This window comes from Heliangelus exortis, chromosome 1, assembly GCF_036169615.1.
Source record: "Heliangelus exortis chromosome 1, bHelExo1.hap1, whole genome shotgun sequence".
In the NCBI taxonomy this organism is placed as follows: domain Eukaryota; kingdom Metazoa; phylum Chordata; class Aves; order Apodiformes; family Trochilidae; genus Heliangelus; species Heliangelus exortis.
This window is the reverse complement of record NC_092422.1, coordinates 29,460,868-29,484,844: the sequence shown is the minus strand read 5'-3', so window position 1 is coordinate 29,484,844 and position 23,977 is coordinate 29,460,868. Positions and strand designations below refer to the sequence as shown.

At 38.7% G+C, this 23,977-nt stretch overlaps 1 protein-coding gene across 15 annotated transcripts in view; it reads right to left on the bottom strand.

Moving 5' to 3' along the window:
• TSC22D1 (TSC22 domain family member 1) overlaps window positions 1-23,977 on the bottom strand; it is a 102,621-nt gene that overhangs the window by 59,609 nt on the left and 19,035 nt on the right. For 3 of the 15 annotated variants that reach the window (XR_011725097.1, XR_011725089.1, XR_011725100.1), the window contains exons 3-5: window positions 4,165-4,582; window positions 1,734-1,820; window positions 785-1,044 (exon numbers count right to left, since the gene is read on the bottom strand). The exons of 3 other annotated variants lie outside the window; for them this stretch is intronic. Coding sequence is in view for 1 of the 12 variants with exons in the window: in XM_071739869.1 (XP_071595970.1) it covers window positions 8,132-8,174 (43 nt within the window). In the remaining 11 variants the exon portion in view is untranslated. Of the gene's footprint in view, window positions 1-33; window positions 369-784; window positions 1,045-1,733; window positions 1,821-4,164; window positions 4,583-8,081; window positions 8,175-23,977 lie in introns of those variants that run through there. 9 more of the 15 variants (XR_011725098.1, XR_011725090.1, XR_011725095.1 and 6 more) reach the window with 9 other exon arrangements.

Sequence of the window (23,977 nt, the reverse complement as noted above, 5' to 3'; positions counted from 1 at the left end):
TAGCTGGAGAAAGAAAAGGTCTGACTGTAAGCTACTGATGCTTGCAAGGAAGAGGCTGTTGCTCTGCACAGCATGAAGCAAGGAAGGCAGAATTTACCTGAGCTGATTCTACAGATTCCCATTCTCTGGATCTGAGGGATTGCTGATCATGTGGGTTTAGTAGCACAACCCCTTAAATCAGGGCATCCCAGTCTACTTCCTTGACATGGACAAAGAAAAACAGGACTTAAACCCAGCAGCCACAGGCTCCTCTGAAGGAAGAACATATTTACACATTTAGAACTGGGGAACTTTTTCAGTGCTGGGAATCAAGCCAGATTTTAAACCCATTTGATGGCCTCCACCTTACTGCACATTCATACCTAGCACTGGTGTGAAGAGACAGGGAGGAGATGAAAATTTGTGACTATGGGCCATATACAATCACTGGCCTTACCTTGGCCCTAGCCACCACTTTCTGCTCTTGACTTAGTTTCCTGTCCAGCAAAGGGTCAGACAAAGAATGTCATTAGTGCTTCAAAGAACTGAAGTACAAATATGACCCATGGACAGGAAGCTTACACAGAGGCATAAGACCATTTTTTCCAAGTGCCCATGATATTAGTTTTTTCTCCTCTCTCTCTCTCTCCCCCACATTTTTTTTTTCTATAAACTGCTCAAACTCTTTCCCTCTCTCAGACTAGAGAAGTGGAAGACAACATCAACAAAAAAATAGCATAGAGAAACAGCATAAAGTCCATCCTTCACACCTGAGTGGATGGCAGTTCAAAGTGGCCCTACCTACCTGCAACCCTGTTGTTTGCTTCAAGAACTCTGTTTGCCCAAGGAAAAAGAGACGAGCAAATCCTGGAAGCAGATCCTTCCCCAAAGGAAGTTTCTTTCTGAGTCTGCAACCTGGAGCTTTTGCTTGAGACTCAGTCCTCTGAGTGGATTCTTTCTTCAAACTCTCACACTGGTTCTTTACTTTTGTGGGCAGCTGGAAAAAGAATGAAGCCGAAGGCTGAGGCAGGGATTCCATACTTCCAGGATAGGGAGGCAGAAAGACTGGAGGGGAAGGAAAAGTGCTAGTTGGTAACTTCTTGAATAATGAACTGCATTCCCTTATTTTCTGCCACACAGAGACATACACATAGTCACTGCCAATAGGGGAGGATGACAAGAGATGAATACCAGACATGCAGTTTTTTCATGCTCTGATGCCAAAAAAAAGAACAATAAAAAAACAAAAAAACAAAAAAACAACCCCCAAAAAACCAACGTGTTGACTTGTGAACTTTCAAGACTTTTAAGACATCTACCAATAGATGAGATCAATCATAAGATGTTTGTCCAGAAAGTTCTGTCAGTTTTTTACAAGTAGATGGGGTGGAGGGGGGAGCGAACAAAAAAGCCCCAAAACATCCAAAACATTTAAGTGCTCATTTCTTGGAAAAAAAATCTGAATCACTCCTCTGTTCACTTTCTCTCAAGTGAATTAAAAATGGCATCTTTCATAATGCAGTGACTGTCTCCCCATAATCTCTTTAAGAAGAAATGATCATACTTACCTGAATGTTTCCCCTCACCAGCTACTTCCTAAGCCCACCCCCAACTCCTCTGGAAAGGCCTTACTCTAATCTCAAGTCTACTCTCAAAACCAGAGTGATCAAACACCAATGGCAGTTTTATATTCTTCTGACAATCTCTGACTTAAACAAGGCACATTACGATTGCTGTGGAAGCTAAGAACCTACCCAAGTTCCTGGATCCGGTTTCTGGATTTCTAGAATATTCCTCTTTTTTCCTGAAAATCTAGATGTCCTAGGAGTTAACCACCATTACTTGAAAAGAAAAAACAAAACAAAACCATAATGCACAAGTGAGCTGAAATTCTCTTCCTCAGAAATCCTGAAAGCTGATCGACTCCTGAAATTTTATCAGTAGCATGGAGTCAACATGCAGCACAACAGAAGCCACAAGGCTTAAAAATACAATTATTCAAATAACTGCTTGTGTATGCATCTGCTGGTTATTATCCACTGCAACACCTTCTGCACAACAGCAGCAGTGCCTGTGTTTCTATCTAGGGGAGCCTTTGTGCTCTGTGCCCCAAATGAGGCACTCCCCATCTCACCTCCAGTGGTCTTTGTTGCTCTCAAGACATGAAGCAGAGTATGACCCAGTAACTGAGAAAATTTGCTACTCCTTATGTTTGATGCAATTTCACTTAATTCATTTGGAGGCAATTTTGCTACTGTTTCTTCATCCTTTCCATTAGAGCACACACCTAAACAAAATAGTTTTGGTATCTCATGTGTCTTTCAATTACAAACTTTCCCCTCCTCAAAGAAATTTTCCTTCAATGTGCTCCAAATTATGCAAGAAGCTGGGGGGAAAAAAAGCTAGGTTTTGTCATTAAAACCACAGCAATAATATAATTTTTAAAGGCACCTTTAGTTTTTGCAGTTACAGTAGCTGCCTTTTTTTTTTTTTTTTTAAAGCAAGTGACAAAACTATCAAGGAGAGTACCTATTACCCTACAGTAATTAAAACAAAAATCAACAAGTCACCTCCAGAGAAATTGCTCTGTACTCTGTATCTTGGCTCATTTGAAGATAGTGAATAGGGTGATGGTATCTCAGCCTAAGGTGAGAGGCTGTGCTCTAAACAGCAAGATTATTTTAGAAATAATAGGATTGTCTCTTAGTGGAATTTCATGACTTTTCAATAAGCAGATCAAGATACTTTGCTGTACCTTCTAATTTGACAAAACACTGCCTTTTTGGGTATTTCACATCAGATTTCAAAGGTCAGAATGAGGTTCAGTATCTTCATCTCACATGCATGTTTCTGTGAATAAGGTCTTTCTGTTTGGAAATATTAACTAACCAACATGCATATAAATGTACTTAGCTAAAAAGCTTAGCATTTTTACTCTCCTCTCTTCCATTACGATAGAGGATACCACATAAAAGAAGGAAAAATATAATAAACAGAACATGTTAAATATAAATTTGCACTGTTCTGTACTTGTTGGTGAGGAAAGTATCTTAAAAAAGACCTTATAATTAAAAGCACAGTTCTTAATATTCCTTTGTGAACAGAAGGTTCCTTTTAACTGGTTAACTTGGAATATCTTGTATCTCAGGAACTTTTCAAGTGGGTAAACAGCTGGGTAAACTGCAATGCCATATATAGCATTATAAGCCTAATTTTAGGCAGTGAGTTGAAGGCTACAAACACTGCTAACACTTTTGAAGTCAATATTCTTTTCCAGCTGAAAGCAATACAAAGTATCAGAGCAAATCAACCCAGATGAAGCAGCATGACCCAGCTTGTGCAGGTTCTTTTCAAACAGAAATCTGCCCAGGGCCTCTGTAATGCCAAGATAAGACTGTCTTTTAAAAATCCTCTTCCAATAGGTAAAGACCTTATTTCCTGGAAAAAGACTCCTGATCACCTTTCAACATACAGCACAGTATGAAATCAACTACTGAAGCTTCAGAGGTACAGAAGAGGGGATTACTTGATCTTAATCTATTCATGTACAAGTTCAGTAGAAGAGACAAAGATCCAATGGAATACCTTAAGGGGAATAAAGAATACTTATTAGATCTTTGTGCATTTCTGTTTTCCTCATGGAAATAGATGAACCACAAATCAGTTTCTGGAAGATAATCTGAAACATGCTGTTAGGAATAACTTGTTTTTAAATTCCTTTCCTTACGTCAAGGTCACAGTATCTCTCCTTTTCCAACAAAGGAAGAACTTTTTACTTCTAATTTTCATCCCTTCAAACACCTTTCTTCCCTTGAACAGATTTGTCTTGGACTCCAAAGAATAAGTGAGGTTGGTAATTTTTGTGTTCTAGCTATCAAAAATGAGCCTGCTTGCTTCCTATATGTATTTACATATTTTAGGTTGAAAGAACTATACCTCTACCTTTTAAGATGAGAAATGCTAATAAATACTCTGGGCTTTTCTAAAGATTTAAAAGAAAAAAGGTCTAGAATAGACCAAAATACCTGAATCCTGAGGTTATGGGAATTTTGAGAGAGGTTTTTTTGTTGCCTCACATCAATCCTCAGGAGTGATTCACACTACAAGATGGGATGTTAAGCCAGTTTAAGGATCTGCATATGTAACAGCTCTTCTCAGTCACTGCTACAGAGTTTGCTGATTTACCTCAAGTACAGGCTGGAATGAGATCCTTCTAGTTGGAGCAGGAAGAAATTATGGCTGCGTTGACACAAGAACAATATGTTGATGATCTTCAGCTATAGCTGAAATCAGGAAATGTGCTGGTAGCTCTACTTGTGAGCATACAAGATAAGAAATTCTATACACACAACCTTGTCATGTCCTTTGGGCAAAGAAAGGAATCTTTGCAATGTCTTTCTGTAGTGGTCTAACTGCTGATAAGATATTCTGGGAGGAAAACTCCCTTTAGGGCTTTCTTCCACCTCCCTTCTCTACACACAGCAGGTTTCACTGCTATTCGAGAGCCAATAAAGAGTGATCCCCATTTTCCAGCATCAGTGAGCAGAAGCTCAACAGCCAGTAAAGAAAAGTCTGAACAATTGTAAATCCTGCAGAATGCCATCTGCAAAATAAGCAAAAAACTCTATTTGGTAAGTAGTATAAAAAATATTTTTTTCCCCCCCTCTCAATTTTTAATATCACAGCTCCAACAACTGCAGGATCTATGTGAAAGAACATGGCAACAAAGTGCAAATGCCACACCTGATTCACATTACCTGCAACTAAATCAACTATTTCTCAACCCTCAAACTGAAATTATAAATCTAAAATAATTGCACAATGCTTGAAAGTGAAGCTAGCTATATGGAGTATATGCAGTTCCTGAAATGAAACTTGCTCTAGGTTAAGTAGTTCTTGCCCTGCTGCCCTTAGTCATACCTGTAAGAAATAAATAATGTGCAGGCTGTAAGCTCACTGCAGGATCTAAGCACCAGCATCCAGTTCAACTGTTATACAAAATAAATGTTATAGGAACAAGAAATTTTAGTAAAGCATCTTTCTCCTGGAAACTAACAAACACGAAATGCATATTAAAGTATCAACAGGAGCAAGGTCAAGCTGACTGTTTAAATTCCCAGCTACCACCACTATGAAAAAAACCACTGGTTTCCCAAAGTATCCTGCTTCTGTTTTTTTGGGGGGGGAAGAGAGGGCTTGACAGGACAGCAGAAGTCATTAAGCATTACAGCAGCTGATACCAGACAACGTTATCAGGTCCAAAGGTGGAAAAAAGGCAGCAAAACCACTGATCAAAGTGATGATTTTAAGAGATTAAGTATCATGCAATCCATCATTAAAAGCTAAACTTGGACACTATTAGAATAGCAGGCATCTTGACTTGAATTTCAGTTTGTTTTAAAGAATTTGGCCTCCCTCCAGAACTGTTTTGTGCTCAACTTCTCTAGAAGCCTCCTAAAAGTCAGAGAGCCACAGCATTGTCTAGATTATCAGGCAAGGTGTCAGACAATACTTACAAGACTGGCATAGGTACCAACCCCTGGAAGACCCTACCTGTTGCCACTTTAGGAGTGGTATAAAGCTATGCTTTTTTGGAACTCTGGATGACAGAAAATACTAAAATTGTATGCACTTCATGTGCAACACACATTTGAGAAACAGTATTTTTTGGCTCATATATAACAGCAGGAAAAACACTAAGGGTATAAAATAGAATGACTGATTATAGAAAATACTATCTTGTAAAAGTAACTCCTATTCACAGATGCATCAATTTATAAAATCAAATAAATGGGTATTTTTAAACGAAGTTATATTTATTTTTTCATTTTTAGAACTGTTTACATTGCAAGAATATCTTTAAATGTCTTTATTAACATGCTTTTGTCAATTTTGTATGCCAAGAACAGTTGCGAGCAAACCTTTTTTTAGCCTAAATAGACCACATCTTAAATCAAATTAACAGACTTTACTGGTACTAAAATACATTTCTGTCATAAAGACAGACCTAGGGAAATTCTATGCTTCTGGGCAGAGGGCATGAGCTGATAATAAAAAAAAACTGTTTAAGACATTGTTTAAGGACAAGTGTTTTTAAGATGTTGGGTTGGTCATTTTTTTCCTCCTTAAGAATACAAATAATAGCAACAAGGTATACAGTATTTATGTATACCTTGAACATATCTGGAGAAATTACATAAAATCTGTAGTTCCTTAATATTAACAGCAGTTTTGTACCTTCCTCTTTAGCTCTTAATCCATGATTTGCTTGATTTAATTTGATTCAATTTACGTGCAAGTACCTTATATAAATTTCTTACACAAATTTTTCATTTTTCTTACTGAGTTCTCAATCTTCACATAATTCCTACACTTCTCTGGTCAGGGTTTTTTCCAGCCAGTCTATCTGCACAACCTGAAAGCTGAAATACTAAACATAAGGAATGTTAAGGAGAGCCATTCTAATAGTGTACAGCAGCCACATTGGACTGGATGCTTGTGATTTTGGTGGTTTTTTTGTAGGCAAGGTTGAAACTGAATTTTCAGGTGAGAATAGTTCAAGGCTGTTCTCTCAGTAGGTTTTGACCCTTGATTTTTTTGATCCCTTCATTATTTCCCTCTGGAGTCTGGAGAGCAAAACACAGCAAAAATGCCCCAATTTGTGCAATATTTACTCACATATAGATATTTAATAGACTATTAGTACAGGCCAACATGAATGCACTGGAAAATTAAATCTAACAAACGAGTGGCTTTTTTTAAGTCACCAGTTTTAAGAAATTCCACTTTGGAAAGTAGTCAAGACATGCAATTCAGCATTGAGCACTTACATTACTTTCCATATCAAATACTTATCTTCTATGTTAAAAAGAAACAACTTCCTGACTCTACTACAAACTGAGCATGCTGTCCGACCCACAAGCTTCATCCTTTCCTCATTTTCAGTGACTGAACCTAGTTTTTTAGTAGCTCTTACTGCTGAGACAAACTGGTTGTCAGATGCTGCTGTAAGCTGTGTGAGTTCCCCAGGACTCAGAGGTGTATGATGAAACCAGGGCTTTTGTCTAACACAAACTGGTGACAGTGGAGACAGAAACCAGTGTAGAGTCATGGCCTGCAAATAATGTACAAGCACACCAGGGTGATTGCAATACATAGGCTGACTCTCAGGTTCAAGATGCAAGTTTTAAAAGTCTCACGTGCAATGAGTTGTGTTTTACATTAGAAATACACTTTTTTATTTTTACCTAGGAGGTGTTAAAAGTACATGAAAAATTAATTCAAGGTTGTGTTGTCCTGCTACCACTACACAAAATATGCTGTCTTTAATTAGCTAAACTGTTTTCTTAAGATTTGCTGACTTAACTTTCCTTACTGGACAAGTACCTCAAATCCACCCATATTTTAGTATCAAACTAAAATCGTGTCACTCTCTCAAATACAACCTGGAGTAAGACCACCAGCACCTGGAGTATTGTGTCCAGTTCTGGGCCCCTCAGTTCAAGAAGGACAGGGAAGTGCTTGAAAGAGTCCAGTGCAGAGCTACTAAGATGATTAAGGGAGTGGAACATCTCCCTTACGAGGAAAGGCTGAGGGAGCTGGGTCTCTTTAGTTTGGAGAAAAGGAGACTGAGGGGTGACCTCATCAATGTTTTCAAATATGTAAGGACTGAGTGTCAGGGAGATGGAGTTAGGCTTTTCTCAGTGGTGACCAGTGATAGGACAAGGGGTAATGGGTGTAAATTGGAGCATAGGAGGTTCAAGCTGAATATCAGAAAAAATTTTTTTACTGTAAGGGTGACAGAGCCCTGGAACAGGCTGCCCAGGGGGGTTGTGGAGTCTCCTTCGCTGGAGACATTCAAAACCCGCCTGGACACATTCCCAGGCGATGTACTCTAGGGGGCCCTGCTCTGGCAGGGGGGGTTGGACTAGATGATCTTTCGAGGTCCCTTCCAACCCCTAGGATTCTATGATTCTATGAAAAATATTCAGCTGAGGTAAAGGCCATTAGGAATCTATAATTTGTATAGCTGTTTGCATTGAGTTGCCCCTAGATCTCCACTCCATGCAAGCACCTTCCCACACCTACCTGCTTTCATCAGTCAGAACTCCCAGCTTTTGCACTAGAGACAATTAACCCTGGCAGTGCCTCTTCACAGGCATACCAGTGTGCAGTGTTTGACTGTCATTCTGTATCTGTTGAAATATTAGCACTTGGTTTAGGTTTTGTGCAAGAAATCAAAAACAGTATCAAGTTATACATAAAAAAAAATACACGTGAAAAACAAAGGAGCTATTTCTAGCCTAGGTTTGCTACTTTCACGTCATTTTTTTCTGAACAGGGAAAAAGACAGACATCAAACATTTGTTCTGAAATAGAAACTTACCCCACTGACTGATCTGGGTTGGAGAGTGTTTAACCACACAGTGAATCTCACAGGACCCTCTTCATTTGAGTCAAGACTTCATTGACAAAAATAAACGTAATCCAGGGCAGATAAAGAGCTTCCCACATGCTCAACCAAACACAAAAGACACTATGAACCCTCTTGAAAAAAAACCCACCATTTGAATCATTACTGAGCAATTCTGTTTACGATTAATATCCACAACACTCATGGTTTATTTTGAAGCAAGTCAGACAACAACATACACCACAGATATTCTTGATGTGACTCTTTAAGCACGATATGAGTTGCCTGCTCTCTGATTTCTGTGCCAGTGTAAAGGCCAGGGTTTCCTCAAAGCAGATGTTATATTTAGTAAAATGCTTCCACCTCTGAGTTCCTAAGATCAGCTCTCCTATAAAGGACTAGCAAGGCTCCTTCCCGTCCATCATGTTTTCTTTTTAAGGCAAGGTTCTAAAATTAGATTGCAGCAAGAACAAAAGAGATTTGCATTAAAGTTCTCAGGTTTCAGCTGTATATTTTATATGCAAATTATGGCATTTTCTACTTAACAGCTTAGTAGATAAAATTTAAAACATTCCACACTGCTGTTACTTCTATACACAAAAAAGTTCATACTACAAAGCTATCTTACCCCCTTAAATCAAGTCAAACTCCATCTTCTAGTTTACAGAAATGTACAGAAAGGATAGTGCCTATTGCAAAGCCTGATATAGCCAAAGTAAAGAAAACTGCAATACAGATGGTCTAATGAAGTAAAAGTCCTTAATCGTTGGCATGTGTTCAAAATCCACTCCCAAGAGGCCACAGAGTCAAGCATTATATTATATAGAATTCCCCTGAGAATGAATCTATTTTTTAGGTGTAGTTACCCTTCCAAACAGCTATTTCCCCAAGTTTTAAATGATTCTTAATTCACAGTTTAACATCCACATAACTGAAATCCCCATAAGCATTCTGCATACAAGACCAGTTTCATACTGTGTAACTGCTTTTGTCCCCTCCTTTTTTTGCATTATATCAGAATTACTTTCTCTATATAATTTTACATGAGAACACCAAGTAATTTTCTTTTTTTATTTCTTAACTATTTTTACTGCAGATTTTTGAATTTTTTTAAACACAACTGCCAAATTGATACTTTAAGATGCAACTTACTGTAACAGTCTCCTATTCCTATAGCCCAGGCAGTCTTTTCACGTCCTTTCTCAAGTCATCAGGAAACTGCCAATAACTAGCCAGGTTCTTTAATTCTATTTTATTTTAAAAGGCATGCATATATGTATTTAAGTATCATGTATGACAAAAAAAAATTATATATGGTACCTAATAAAATGCATTCTAACAGTACTTGTTTATTTGTGCCTTGTACATTTAAAATATGTAGACAGAAAAAATGTGGTGCAGCAGAAAATCCAAAAGCTCAAACAAAATATTGCTAGTCTGTCATTGCCACAATCAAGTAATAGTTTGTTTTCATACCTACTGCAGTTCATTACTAAAATATGCAAATAAACATATATTCTTCATCCAACAAAGCTCCATGAAAGATGCTTCCCATCACCAAAGAGGGGACCTAGAGCACTGGGGAGGAAGAGGAGGAGGACAGAGGGAAGGGGATACTCCACAGCTCCAGAGGAATCACTTGAACACCTATCACAACAGCATGCACATTGGCAGACTGCTCTTGAGGAACCCATAGTTTAACCACAATAACCTTGGCCTTTAAGAAAATGAATCATTAACTGGACTGTGTACAGATTCTTGAGCTCCACAGCATCCAGAGCAATGTAGTGTAGCAACACTGAGTACAAAATAAAAAAAAAAAAAAAACATGCAAACTTAAGAGGAATCTTTAATTACAACTTATTGAACACTAGTAAAAGACATTATTGAGAAAGCCTAAATGTTCTAAAAGGAAAGTGAAGAGATAAAATGTAAATTTTAACATTATTTTCACTATAAACAACCGCTTCTTTTCCCACCCATTTCCCAGCACACACTAACACAACAAATATTCCTTCCCTCTTCTTTGACTTCAGAGAAAATGGTTATTCTGAGCACTGTCCTAAACATTCATGTTAAAAAAAAATCTGTTTAGCAGCTAGCTGCTCTGAAGTCACTATCATCTGACTACCCTGTTTCCCATCTATCATAAGTCACATTTAAACTAATACTACAAGTTCATTTGGAGCATTAGTATATAATGTAAATAAAGCTAATCTGAGGTAAAAATATGACACTATGGCCAAGGACATCAGTAATCCATCTCCACATAGCTTAGTCATAAAGTACACAATCCAATGGAAGGAACCAGAGTTCCTGTGAGAAAGTCAAACTCACACAACCTTAACACTCCACTCCAGAATTGCAGCTAACAATGAACACAGAAAACTGCAAATTATAGGAAAAAAGGGCTCATAGCTATAATAGCACTACGTTATCTCCAAATTTTATTATTAACTTTGTATAGTAAATTCCTAAAAGTCACTAGAAATTTATTGAGTTTACATGCACAGTTTAAAACTCCATAAACTCACATATTTCTAGTAATTACACTTTAAAAGTTTGCAAAGATAAACCACTCAGACTCCCCAAGATTAGTGTCCACTGCACCTCGTTCTATCACAATTCTGCTTGGGTGTTCACAACCTCAACAAAGTCAAAATAACATGACAAACCAAGTACTTCTGCTGCCCTTTCCCTACTAAACAACTTTCAAAGCCACTGCTTAGTTTAAATCCAGCCTGACACCTCCAAGAACAGAAGTGTCATGAAAGCAACAGAGTAGATGAGCAGGGCCCCATTTCTGCCTCCCCAAGCACAGGGCAAGGGCTGTCAAGAGGCACCCCAACATTTTTCATTCTGATGGCCAGTGACCACCTTATCCAGGCAGCACATGCCAAGGTGAGAGAGCAGTAGCTCTATCTGCCCCTTTTTTTTTTTTTCTTCAGGCAGCCAGCAAGCCAGAAGACACAAAGCGAAAGGGAAACCAAAGTGAGAAAAGCAGAGGAGAGAGATATGAGAACTCAGATTACTGGGTGGCAAAAGAAAGAGCAGTAGGAAAAGGATAAACTACAGTGCCACAGTCCAAGGAGACTTCTGACAGAAATCCACGGAAAATCTTCACACAGCTCCTCCTTTTTTAACTCCAGTTCTCATAGACTTCCTATGTTTCTCAAGTAATAAACACACCCACAGAGGGTTACAGACCTGGAAGTCAAATCTTTTAAGGCTGATTTCTACATCCTACACTCCCTCTACAGCAGAACCACTGACTCGAGTGAACTCCACTGACTGGAAGGAACACTCCTGCAGCATTCAACTTTCTTCATTTCTGAGGCCATTGGAAGGACTGGAGCCAATGTTATTTTTAAGTACAATTCATCTTTTCTTTCATGGTTTCGAGCACAGATCCTATGAGGAGAGGCTGAGGGAGCTGGGGCTGTTCAGCCTGGAGAAGAGGAGGCTCAGGGGAGACCTCATCACTCTCTACAACTCCCTGAAAGGAGGGGGTAGCCAGGGGGGGTTGGTCTCTTTTCCCAGGCAACTCTCAGCAAGACAAGAGGGCACGGTCTCAAGTTGTGCCAGGGGAGGTTTAGGTTGGATATTAGAAAGAATTTCTTTACTGAGAGGGTGATCAGACATTGGAATGGGCTGCCCAGGGAAGTGGTGGATTCTCCATCCCTGGAAATATTTAAAAAGAGACTGGATGTGGCACTCAGTGCCATGGGCTGGGAACTGCAGCGGGAGTGGATCAAGGGTTGGACTTGATGATCTCTGAGGTCCCTTCCAACCCAGCCAATTCTATGATTCTATGAGTCTATGGTTTGATACAAGCCTGAATGATTTTTGTTTGGTTTTTAAACACTGTTCAAATGCAGTTTGTTCAAAACCACCTTATTTTCCAAGTATTTGCGTCATTCTAGCATGGTTACAACCATACAACTGTTTATATTAATTAAAGCAATGACTGCTATGCTTGACAAAACAGCTGCTAATAATAAAGTTTATCCTTCGAAATAATATGCAAAACTAGCATAACATTTTTTTAATTACTTCCATTTTACTTCTTTAGTAAACGATCGGCATCACTGTGCAAAAAAGTTAGAAGGCATCACTGGCACTGGACCCTGAAACCAAAGCTATTCAAACAGAGGCCTACACTAAACAAATAAAAACCCTCAGGATTTACACTGGAAGTAAATAAATAAGACTATTGAAGTTTAAACAACAGAAGGGGATTCAAAGAAAGACAAGTTTTAGTTTTCAAAACTTCTAACCAATACACATACTTATCCCTAATGTATTTCAAAGAGCTTGAGGAGCTGAATTTACAGCTTGAAATTTCTATGCAATTTTAACTGGAAAATTGTACATGTACTTTTTTTGGATCATCAGTGGACACATTAGAACTTACTAGAGCTGGCAATCAGGCATTTAGAACAAATTAAGCCGTGTAAAGTATATTTTGTAGAATCATTGAATTTTCAGGGTTGGAAGGGACCTTGAAGATCATCCAGTTCCAATTCCCCTGCCATGGGCAGGGACACCTCCCACTAGATCAGGTTGCTCAGAGCCCTGTCCAGCCTGGCCTTAAAAACTTCCAGGGATGGGGCTTCCACCACCTCTCTGGGCAACCTGTGCCAGTGTCTCACCACCCTCAGAAGAACTTCTTCCATACATCAAACCTAAATCTCCCCTCCTCTAGTTTGAATCCACTCCCCACAGTCCTATCACTACCTGACACCCTAAAAAGTCCCTCACCAGTTTTCCTGTAGCCCCCTTCAGATACTGGAAGGCTACAAAAAGGTCTCCTCAGAGCCTTCTCCTCTCCAGACTGAATAACCCCAACTCTCTCAGTCTGTCCTCACAGCAGAGCTGCTCCAGCCCTCTGATCATCCTCATGGCCCCTCTCTGGACACACTCCAGCACATCCATGTCTTTCTTGTAACAGGGGCTCCAGAACTGTATGCAGTATCCAGGTGGGGTCTCACCAGAGCGGAGCAGAAGGGGAGCAACTGACCTGCTGGCCACACTTCTCTTGATGCAGCCAAGGATCCAGTTGGCTTTCTGGGCTGCAAGTGTGCACTGGTGGCTCTTGTTGAACTTCTTATCCACCAGCACCCCAAGTCCTTTTCCTCAGGGCTGCTCTCAAGCCAGTCACTGCCCAGCCTCTATCAGTGCTTGGGATTGCCTCGACCCAGATGCAGGACCTTGCACTTGGTTTTGTGAGGTTGGCATGGGCCTACCTCTCCAGCCTGTCAAGGTCTCCCTAGATGGCACCCCTTCCCTCCAGTGTGTCAGCCACAGACAGAACTCCTCTTCCTCACACTCTGAATTCCCTGTACTGGACAAGAATGTTAGGCCCCCAGTTTTTAAGCACCCAACATTTTAGAAATCTCTAAACCTCTTTAACCAACCAAAGCACAGATGTCTCAGAAATGTTCTCCAACTGCAAATGGTTTTGAGAGTCCAGTTTGAAGTATCCTTGGCTCAGTTTCAGGAACATTTTTCCTTTGAGACCACCAATATAAGAGTGTTTTAGAAAAACATGAAGTGAGACTACTCTGTGCTAGAATAAATAACAACCAAGAAACAGCATGAAATAAAAAAAATCAACTACAACAAAAGAGGTTTTATTAGAACATGAACCTGCAATAAAGATGAGTCAAAAGTACAAGAGAACTACACTGCGAAAAAAAAAAAAAAAGCTTCTTCCTTAGCCTCTGGGACTAGGGAGGAACAAATACCCTTCATTATATATAATCTTATTTTCAGTTTATTTAACACAAGCCAAAGTTAAAATACTTCCAGAGAAGCAAAACCACCCTTATGAACCATTTATGAAAGGTAGTGCATACTCTCTTAGAAAGAATTCAACATAAAAAATAAACATAGCTGATAGGCTAGTTGAAAAGAAGAATTTGGGAATTCTCAACCTAAGACTGCAGACCCCAGTTCCTATGCTGTGAGTTCTAAAAGAGCACCTGCCTCCAATGTTCAGTTAATTTACAACCTCAGAAAAAAATTTAGTCTGATTTGGCAGGTAATTAAACTCAGGAGGCTACAATCACTGGTTTGTTCCTCATGCTGACTATTCCTTAGACTTGTTTTCATTTTTATAAAGGTAAAGTGAGGATTACAGAAGGCCATGAAAAAGGTAATGATCGGGCCTAAAGACAGGATGTTTGAAGAGGGACATGGAGTTGCTGATTCCTCCATTTTTGTTTTGCCCTGAATTACCTACCAAAGCCATTTAGCAATTAAACAAACAGGAAAAAATATAGTTTGAATAAATTTGAACAAGGATCCAAAAACATATTCCGTTTTTTTGGCTCCAATACACCCGCTCTGGTCTGCTCACTGGCCAAAGTAAAACCACAAAAAACTCAAACAAGTCCTGAATTACTAGCATGAAGAAAATCTGAGTATGTTATTTTCACTCCATCATGCACTTAAGCCACATTCTCTACCAGTTCAGAGGACACAAAATGAGGAAAAGAAAGTGATGAACAGAAGCTTTCCAGTGCTTCAATATCTGGAAACAATCAAAAATACCTGGCTGGGTCTTAGTGATCCCTTGTGATTTCCCAAGATGCATGGAGGAATTCCAATGGATATTGGACTCTCCATCTACACCTATGTAGCTGCTGCTCCCTCTGGAAGCAGAGCCTGCAGGGGTTGAGAGCTGTTCAGAAGTTTGCAGGCTGCTGGTAGAAGCAACAGGGTACCAGGGTTGGCAAGCAGACAACAGCAGATCAGAAGGTTCTCCTGCAATACTGTCAAACTTATTATAGACTTCTTTATTTCAGGTTTCTGTTCTCCTCTATAAGTGTCAGTGAAAAGGAATTCAGAACCCAAGAACAAAAGCTTGCTTTAGAGGTCTCCTCAAAAATGTACATAAGCAAATGAAAAATCTCTCAGTCCCAAAGGGTTGGATTCAAGTCACCTTTGCTGATTGCCTTGTGGATTCCAAGACTGAAGGAGTCAGGAAAGGGGATGTGATATGTTAAAAGTTGGAAACAGGCAAAAAAAAAAAAAAAAACAACCAAAAAAAAACCAAAAAAAAAACCAAAAGGTGAAACTGTATTTCTTAGTTTATAACTACTTGCTTTGAAACAGAAGAGCCAAGAGACAGCTATAGAAGATATGCAAATTTTCTTTTATCTGTACGTCTTAAGCTGGGAAACACCAAAAGACATGAAAAATAAAGTGTGAACAGAAAAAGAAACAGGCAGGCATTGATTATGTATCATAGAAGAAACATTAGGTTTCTAGAAATTCTACTCTACAGACCACAAGATGTTCTCTCAAGCTTCACTAGAGGAAATTAATTAAAATCAAATATTCACCATAGTAACACTTGAGATCTAAAAATGTACACAAATTCTATAGCTTGCTAAAACATGCTACTTTTAAGTGAAACTGAATCATATACATTCTTAGAATAAACTAAATATAGACAATAAATGGTGCCAGAACTGTGGGCCTAACAGAGATAAAATTCTAAGGTGAATTTGCCACATGTCCTTTTCTTTCCCCTTACCAAAGTATCTCATCTGAATATTTCAAATAAAGCAAACTAACAGGCTGGGGAGGAAGGCAAAGGTACAGACAGAAGAGAAAGGGACCTTAGGAAGGAAACAAGCTGTTTTTTAAAAATCAGCATTTGATTTACAGCAGTATCTATATCAAGCTTCTTGAAAAATGAGGAAAAAAAAACCCAAAATGCAGGTGTGTGTCCAGAGTAAGTTGAAGGTGTTCTACAGAAACAAGAACTAACTGCAAGCTTAAGAGGGCTAATATAAGTCAGGCTTGCAGTCTACACATGAACATAAGTTTTTGGTTTCCATTCTGTGGTGGAGGAACAAAGTTATCTGTTTTAGTGAAGCACCAATTTCAGGTCCCATTTTACCATCACAGGTCTCAATTTTTATATTAATTTCTTATTTTAAAAAAATTGATTCACCAAACAACAAATGATGCTTCCTTGCAGCAGAAGTAATAATTTAAAAGAGGAATTTATAAAAGCACATTGAACTTCTCCCAGGATCAGACAGCTGAGGCTGTCAGGTTATCTCTGGAGACCACCTAGTCCAACCCTGCTGCTCCAAATAGTGTCAGCCAGCAGAAAGGAGTAACAAGCTACAAAAGGTATAGTAAGATGTTCCAGTGTACCAAGTTCTGAGGCTCAGAAGCAAAGCAGGGCTAGCAGCTAACAGATCATCTTCCCTTCTTCCCATATATTTTTAAAAGGTAGGTAGCAATGGTACTTGTACTTCATTATGGGAACAGAAGCTGCATTTGCAACTGTATACTAGTTTTTGGAAAATCAGGCATTTTCTTTACAGGAACTATAGCACATTTGGTGATGCACAATGTGCTACAAAGCCATGAAGTAACTATATTTAACATATTCTAGCATGTCATTATCAAATCAGTAAAATTTCTTGTGTACATATCACAATTTAATACTTCCCAATTTCGAGGAAGCCTTTCTCTATTTGTCAGGAATCCCAAGCAATACATCACCCCTCTACTGATGAGAATTGTCTACTATTGATTTGAAACTAAAAATCTGTATACAGCAAAACTAAAGCAACACATAAAAAGGTTTCATCTTAAAGGTTTAGTTCAAGAGTGTAACGTTTAGTGAAGATGGTAAATTCTTCCCCACCTAATACACACCTGAATGCAGTAACTGTATTTCTTAGTTTATAACTACTTGCTTTGAAACAGAAGAGCCAAGAGACAGCTACAGAAAATATGCAAATTTCCTTTTATCTGCATGTCTTAACCTGGGAAACACCAGAAGACATGAAAAATAAAGTGTGAACAGAAACAGAAGCTTCAAAGAGCCAGTTCCAAAAAGAGCAAAGATAGTGAGTAATATTCAGGAAGATTATTGACTTCAAGAGATTTTCATCAAGATGCTTTGGGATGCATTGTGTCTGAGGAGAGCACATGCCAAGACTACCAAATAAACCAAAAGAGCAATAAAGCAAATAATGTAAATGCTCTTGGAGCATGAATATTACCTAGAGTATTCTTGGTTGGGGGTTCTGGTTGGTTGGGTTTTGTTGTTGATTTTTAAGTGTTGAGTTGAAGGAACTCAAATCCATAAGCAAAATTAAGGAGACTTCATTGCTCCTTCATAGGTGTCAAGTAAGCACTTGAGACCCTTTAAAGACAGTGATTTATTTGAATTGGGTAAAAGACTGAAATTTTCATGGGCATCTCATAATATTTTTCTATCATATGCATTATAAAATAAGGCTTAAAGCATCAAATAGTTGGTATTTTTCAAATCTATTACGTCTATTGTAGTTTTTATGAACTAACAGCCACATTAATGATGAAGAAAACACATCTCTCCCACTGTGTTGCAGAGTAGTAACACAACTCATGACCAATCCTACTGTCTTCAATAAAAACTGTAAGTACACGGATGTTTTCCGTTAAAGCCACATTATTAAAAACCCTAAGGATCAAGAAAATTTCAAAAAACACTCAAACAAAAGTCTAAGTTGTGAAAAAAAATCAAAATCCTTAAGGAGAAGATATCCAGATGCCTATTTTGGGGGGTTCATTGGCCCAGGAGATAGATGGGAGTTTCAAGGAATTAACATAATCAACTCTGTATCAAACCATGTCAATTCACACTTCCCATCCTCTTGCTAGTGTCCCCCTAAAGACATTTAGATAAAAAAAAAAAAAGCCCCCCAAAAAAAAAACCAACACCCACACAAATAAGCCATTGAAGTACAAAATCTCAATGAATTTTCAGACAGCTGAGTAAATTCCAACAGAAAATTCTTCCCTGGCTACATCACTCTTTCCTCCAGGGAAAAATGGGTCCCAAATATCTAGAAATAATAAGCATTTGTCAAAGGCTTTAAAATTAATCCTGCCTAGTTACTGCACAAAAATAACTATCACATCACAAATGCCCAATATCTTAAGAATCCATTTCCTAGATCTATGCAGGATTCCAAAAACGATCAAGTATCAAGAAGTTAAGGAAAATACTTGTTTGCCCATCTCCCTTCCCAGCTGGGACTTTGATGCACTAAACCTCAGGTGTTGGGATTTTTTTGTTAAATATTAAGTAGGCTTCTTACTACTAAGCTAATTATTTGAACTGATTATATTAACCTTTAGAAAGCAAACTATTAGTACAAACAAAAGAATTTAACAACTTGTTTTCATTCTGGAATGCCATGTAAGGGTCTTTTGTATAGCAAATGAAAAGCTTAAATAACAGCAGGGGATCCAATCATTAAAACAGAAAAGAAAAAAGCTGTATACAAGTACCTGAATCAGGTCCCATAGTCCTTTGAACAGTTCCTATTTTCTATATGAATTTCAAACAATGCAAAAGTATTTGCATTTCAGTCTCATTCCAATGAGTAACCCAATTACTAATAAATAAAATCATTGAAATTCTACTGTTCTTTTCCATCTGGTATGTCCTAAAGCCTCTGGATTTCAACAGTTTGTGTATTAAAACCAGCCAAACTAACAAGAGTAACAAGTTTTTCAATAGAGATCTACTTAACTCAAAAGTGTTTCTATTCCCTTTTTGCATTTTTAAGGGTGCTGACATCAGTAGTCACTGATTTCAAAGCAATTTATGCAGTACTAGTTACACAAGGAGCTATTCTGGCTTCCCTATTTTTTTTTTCTGTCGGTCTTTGTCTTCCTTTTAACTCAACTTACACAATTTCTTTACTTTTTATTTTACTCCACTTCAGTACCATTTCAGTATACAGTTTAAAAGGTATTTAAGTAAATAAACCAAACTAATGTAATCTAAATCCTGGGCAATATTGGAAACTCTGAAATCCTTTTCATCATTTCCTCCCATTAGTCTCAGCCCCCTTGGCTCATTCAGAGCAGCTTGGCCCCCAGTATGGTTGAACTATTCCTGGTTTATGTGGGAAACAGCACATACAGCTGTAATTCTTACATCTGTATTCTTTAAAAATGCTTCCACTGTTCCAGAAATATGGAAAATAAAAAGACAAGATGAAGGCTGTGAGGTCAGCAAACAAGCTCTCAGCACTGATGGTGAGTACCCATATATATATATAATATACACACATACACACTTAAAGTTACTAAGTACAGAAGCTTAAAATAAAGGGCTGAACCAACACATAATATTAGAGTAATAGCTGGAGGAAGAGGATATATTTACAGTCAATAGACCTGGTTTTACCTTTGTACCTGCCCCTCCTCACCCATCAGTCCTTACAAACATTTCCAACCAGATTTCTTTCTGAAGAACATAACTGCAGTTACTTCCTCTGGGGTATTTTATTCCACTTGCAACAACTCTGTACCTGTTCCCTGAGAAGTTTAAGTTCTCCAAAACTATGTGAACAATTAATTCATTACCTGAGTGTTCCCATAACCACAGCATTTTGCAGTATCACCTAGACAACAACATTATGCAAATTTCAAACACAAGGAAGAAACAAATTTCCTTAACAGTACTTCAAGTGTAAATAGAACACTTGGCCAATCCTACTCTAGTTAGTGTCAAACAGCACTTCCTAATCTCATATTCAGATGCTTCCTTGAGGGAGGTAGTCTGAAAGAACTTACATAAATTATAGGCAGAAAAATGGAATAAGTATAAGAAAACATGCCAAGACACTAACACTAAACAAATCTACGTTTGCTAACTTGTCTTATACATCAATTATATGCCATGCAATGACTTGGAAATCTATTACCTTGGTTGTTGAATTTTGTATTTTAAGCCAAACATAGCATTTCCCTCCAATAATACCTAGTGTTGCAGCCAACAGGAAATATTTGAGATAGTTTATATTTGGTATCTAGAAAACATTAAGGCCATTTACAGGCTACAGTAACTGTGACTAATTACAAAAAACAAACAAAAAAACAAAACAACACACCACACATTTTGCCAAACTTGTATTTAAAACAAGATCAACAGGCTTCCTGCATTTCTAAAGTTTTTATTTTACTTCTAACTTGTAAAATTGCATTTGTGTCTAATTCACGTCACACTCAACTTTAAAATCTAATCAAACATCCTCTCCAAACACCAAATACAACCCCTACAAAGCCTACAGACTCCTCCAGCTTCTGCAGCAGGATTTCTGGAACAGGTGGTGTAAATCAAATGCAATACCAATATTTAGCCAATGGCCACATGATAAGAAAACGGGCAGATACAGTACCTGAGGTTTGTCTTCACCCATGTTTTGACTTAGAGCCCTTCCCCACAATGGTAACTTTTTGGGGATCATGTTCAGGTCTTGTCCAAACACAAGCTCCTTAAACAAAATATTTTAATTTCCACTGACTGGACAAGAAAAAGACATTCCACTCTGTGTAACTATTCTGTTGTTGGTTGGATTGAAACAGAAATACCAGACAATGAGAAGATTTCTATTTTCACTGTATTATAAACTACAAGTTCTAAATAAAGTCAGGAGAAAAAAAAAAAAAAAAAACAAAACCTAAGTAGATTACTTGTCTCCTTTAGGGTTTAGTGACCTGCTGATCAGTGCCTGCTGATCTGCAGAACATCTCATGTGCCAGCAACTCCAGAAATCTGGAAGTCCTGAAAAACTTGCTCCAGAATTTATTACCATAATAGTAGCATAAAGTCTAATTCTTCCTCAATGTTAATTATTTACAGCATTTGAAAAGGCAGCACTGTGATGTGGGAGTGTTTTGAAAATGTTATGCCAGCTCTCACCAGCCCTTGTAACACACTTTAAAATGCCTTTTATTACCCTGGTTGCAAATTTGACCACACAGGCACAAACTGAGCTGAATTGTCCTGCTCTGATTTTCTTTTCTTGTTGCTGGATTGATTTGTTGGTTTTTTGGGGTTTCTTCTGGTTAGTTGCTTAGTTTTGGAGTTTTTTGTTTTTTTTTTTACTTTGAAGACAGTTCAGAGCAACTCTGGTAATAGCTTTTACCTGACACAACTGGAAGAACAAGTGCAGGAAGCATTTCACATCTTTTATTCAGAGCCCTTTGCAGGCAGCAGCAAAACTGAGAACCTGGTAATTTTAAATGATTGCTACTTGCCTATTTATTCATTAGCAACAGCTAATGGAGTCACCACAGATACAGGTAAGAGGGGTTATCAAACAAAAGGCATCTTTCCTCCCCTCAGGCAGGATGGAACTACCAAAGCTGACTCTGAGAGGAGCAGGGAAGCAGGATGCTAAAGACCATCCCTTCTCTTGTCACCTGCAGTGTCCTGCAACAGGACAAACAGTGCAGCTACCACTTTACTCTGTACAACTTCAGTAATTCTTCACAGCTACCTCCCCAACATGCACTCCTACACTAGAGTTAATTATTTGGTGTTGCCAATAAGAACCTCTCTGTCAAGTTACTAATTACAGGATTTGCCCCTGTACTCAGCCCTGGTGAGGCCACACCTCGAGTCCTGTGTCCAGTTCTGGGCCCCTCAGTTCAGGAAGGAGATGGAGGTCCTGGAGCAGGTCCAAAGGAGGGCAACCAGGCTGGTGAAGGGACTCGAGCACAGATCCTATGAGGAGAGGCTGAGGGAGCTGGGGGTGTTCAGCCTGGAGAAGAGGAGGCTCAGGGGAGACCTCATCGCTCTCTACAACTCCCTGAAAGGAGGGGGTAGCCAGGGGGGGGTTGGTCTCTTTTCCCAGGCAACTCTCAGCAAGACAAGAGGGCACGGTCTCAAGTTGTGCCAGGGGAGGTTTAGGTTGGATATTAGAAAGAATTTCTTTACTGAGAGGCTGATCAGACATTGGAATGGGCTGCCCAGGGAAGTGGTGGATTCTCCCTCCCTGGAGATATTTAAAAAGAGACTGGATGTGGCACTCAGTGCCATGGGCTGGGAACTGCAGCGGGAGTGGATCAAGGGTTGGACTTGATGATCTCTGAGGTCCCTTCCAACCCAGCCAATTCTATGATTCTATGATTTTAAGCTCACTCTAATATTTTGTTAAACAGGCACAGAACTTTAAAATTTTTGGAAGATGTAAATAGCAGAAGCTGCTTTTTAAAACTTTAACATTTAAAGCATTTTTCTTCTTTTATAGGCCTCCTGGATGTTTGCCAGCGGGGCTCTAATGCCAATACTGTAGCATTCAACATGCTATTTTAAGCCATTGGTGTACTGACCATTACATTTTTCAAGCACGAGACCAGCATCCTGAAAAATAATGATTGCAAGTAAGTGTTTCTGCTGCTAATGAAGCCATAAATATCTGGGTTATGCTTAGGTGACATCTTAATTTCTGACCTTTCCTTTGCAAGAGAATGGCAGTTGTCACACCTTTCCCTACTTAAAGGATGCAACAACCTCTAAACTTCTGATATTCTGCAATGTCAGTAACATATCACTGCATCCCAGCTACCTTTTAGTAGCCATGGGACCCATATCAATCATTCACATTTCTAAGCACAATAGTTAAGGGTACAGCGTTCTGTACAGAGCCTCTGTTGTTCCATTTGACTCTTACCAGTTTCCTCTCCTGCCCATACTTCCATTTTCAATCAAGTGTGAATTAAAAAGAAAAAGAAAAAATATATAAAGCTGTAGTTTCTTTCCAGTTTGGAGTAAGCAGGTATGGAGCAGTATCCCACCTTCAAAGTACTAAGTACTTCAGAAATCACTGCAAAAGGGGCAAGAGGTAGCTACAGAAAGCCTGCCTAAAAATAAATGTATTTGCTTACCTTGATTTAGATAGCAGTCCTAAAACCTAAAGCAAATTAATTTTGCACATACTATTACAATTCTGTATAGTTTCCAGTGCAAACATACATAATATGCATGCAGATTTTTTTCTTTAACTGCTGCTAACTTCCCAGTCTCCAGAGTATCTTGTGGCAATGAACTCAACAGACAAAACCTTTCTTGAAATTAGCCAAGGCAATTTTATGTGTTTCCTCTTGGTCCTGAATTATCTGAGCACATAAAGTCCTTATCTTGTTCTAAACTAGTTCTCATTCATCATTTGAAGGACAAAAAGGTTATTATAGCTTTAGGCTCCTTATGAGTCATTGTCTCTTCTGATAGAGGTTTACCATTCAGCTTTAGAGATTTGTTTCTTAGTTTAGGTATTACTTTGTCTTTTCATTTTGAATTCCTTCTAATCTCTGTAGACCATCTTTAGTCATTAAAAAATAGAACACCACAATTGAATTCCGAGATGTTGTAGGACAAGCTCCAGGGACACAGCAGGCCTTAACTAATTAGCTTTTTGTTTTCAAAGGCTCTCATTTGATTTACAAGATGAACGTTCAGGGCTTTGTATCTGTTCACACCAAACGTAAATAACCATTGTGGCACATTCAGCAACAGATTTGGAAGCCTTAAACAGATTAATTCACAACAGCAATAGGGGGTAAGAGTGATAAATCCATAGGAAGGCAAAAGTGACCAAAGATACTCCCTTTGTATTGGAAGAAGTGAAGTGAAAAGGAAAGCCACTGGCCCCAACACCAGCTCCACTTCCTGCACCACAGGCCAGGAGGAAGCAAACCTTGCTTGTCCTTAACAAGGGCAGTGCTAAGGGCTTCTGCTTGAGTAAGATTGACCCTGTAGGAAAATGA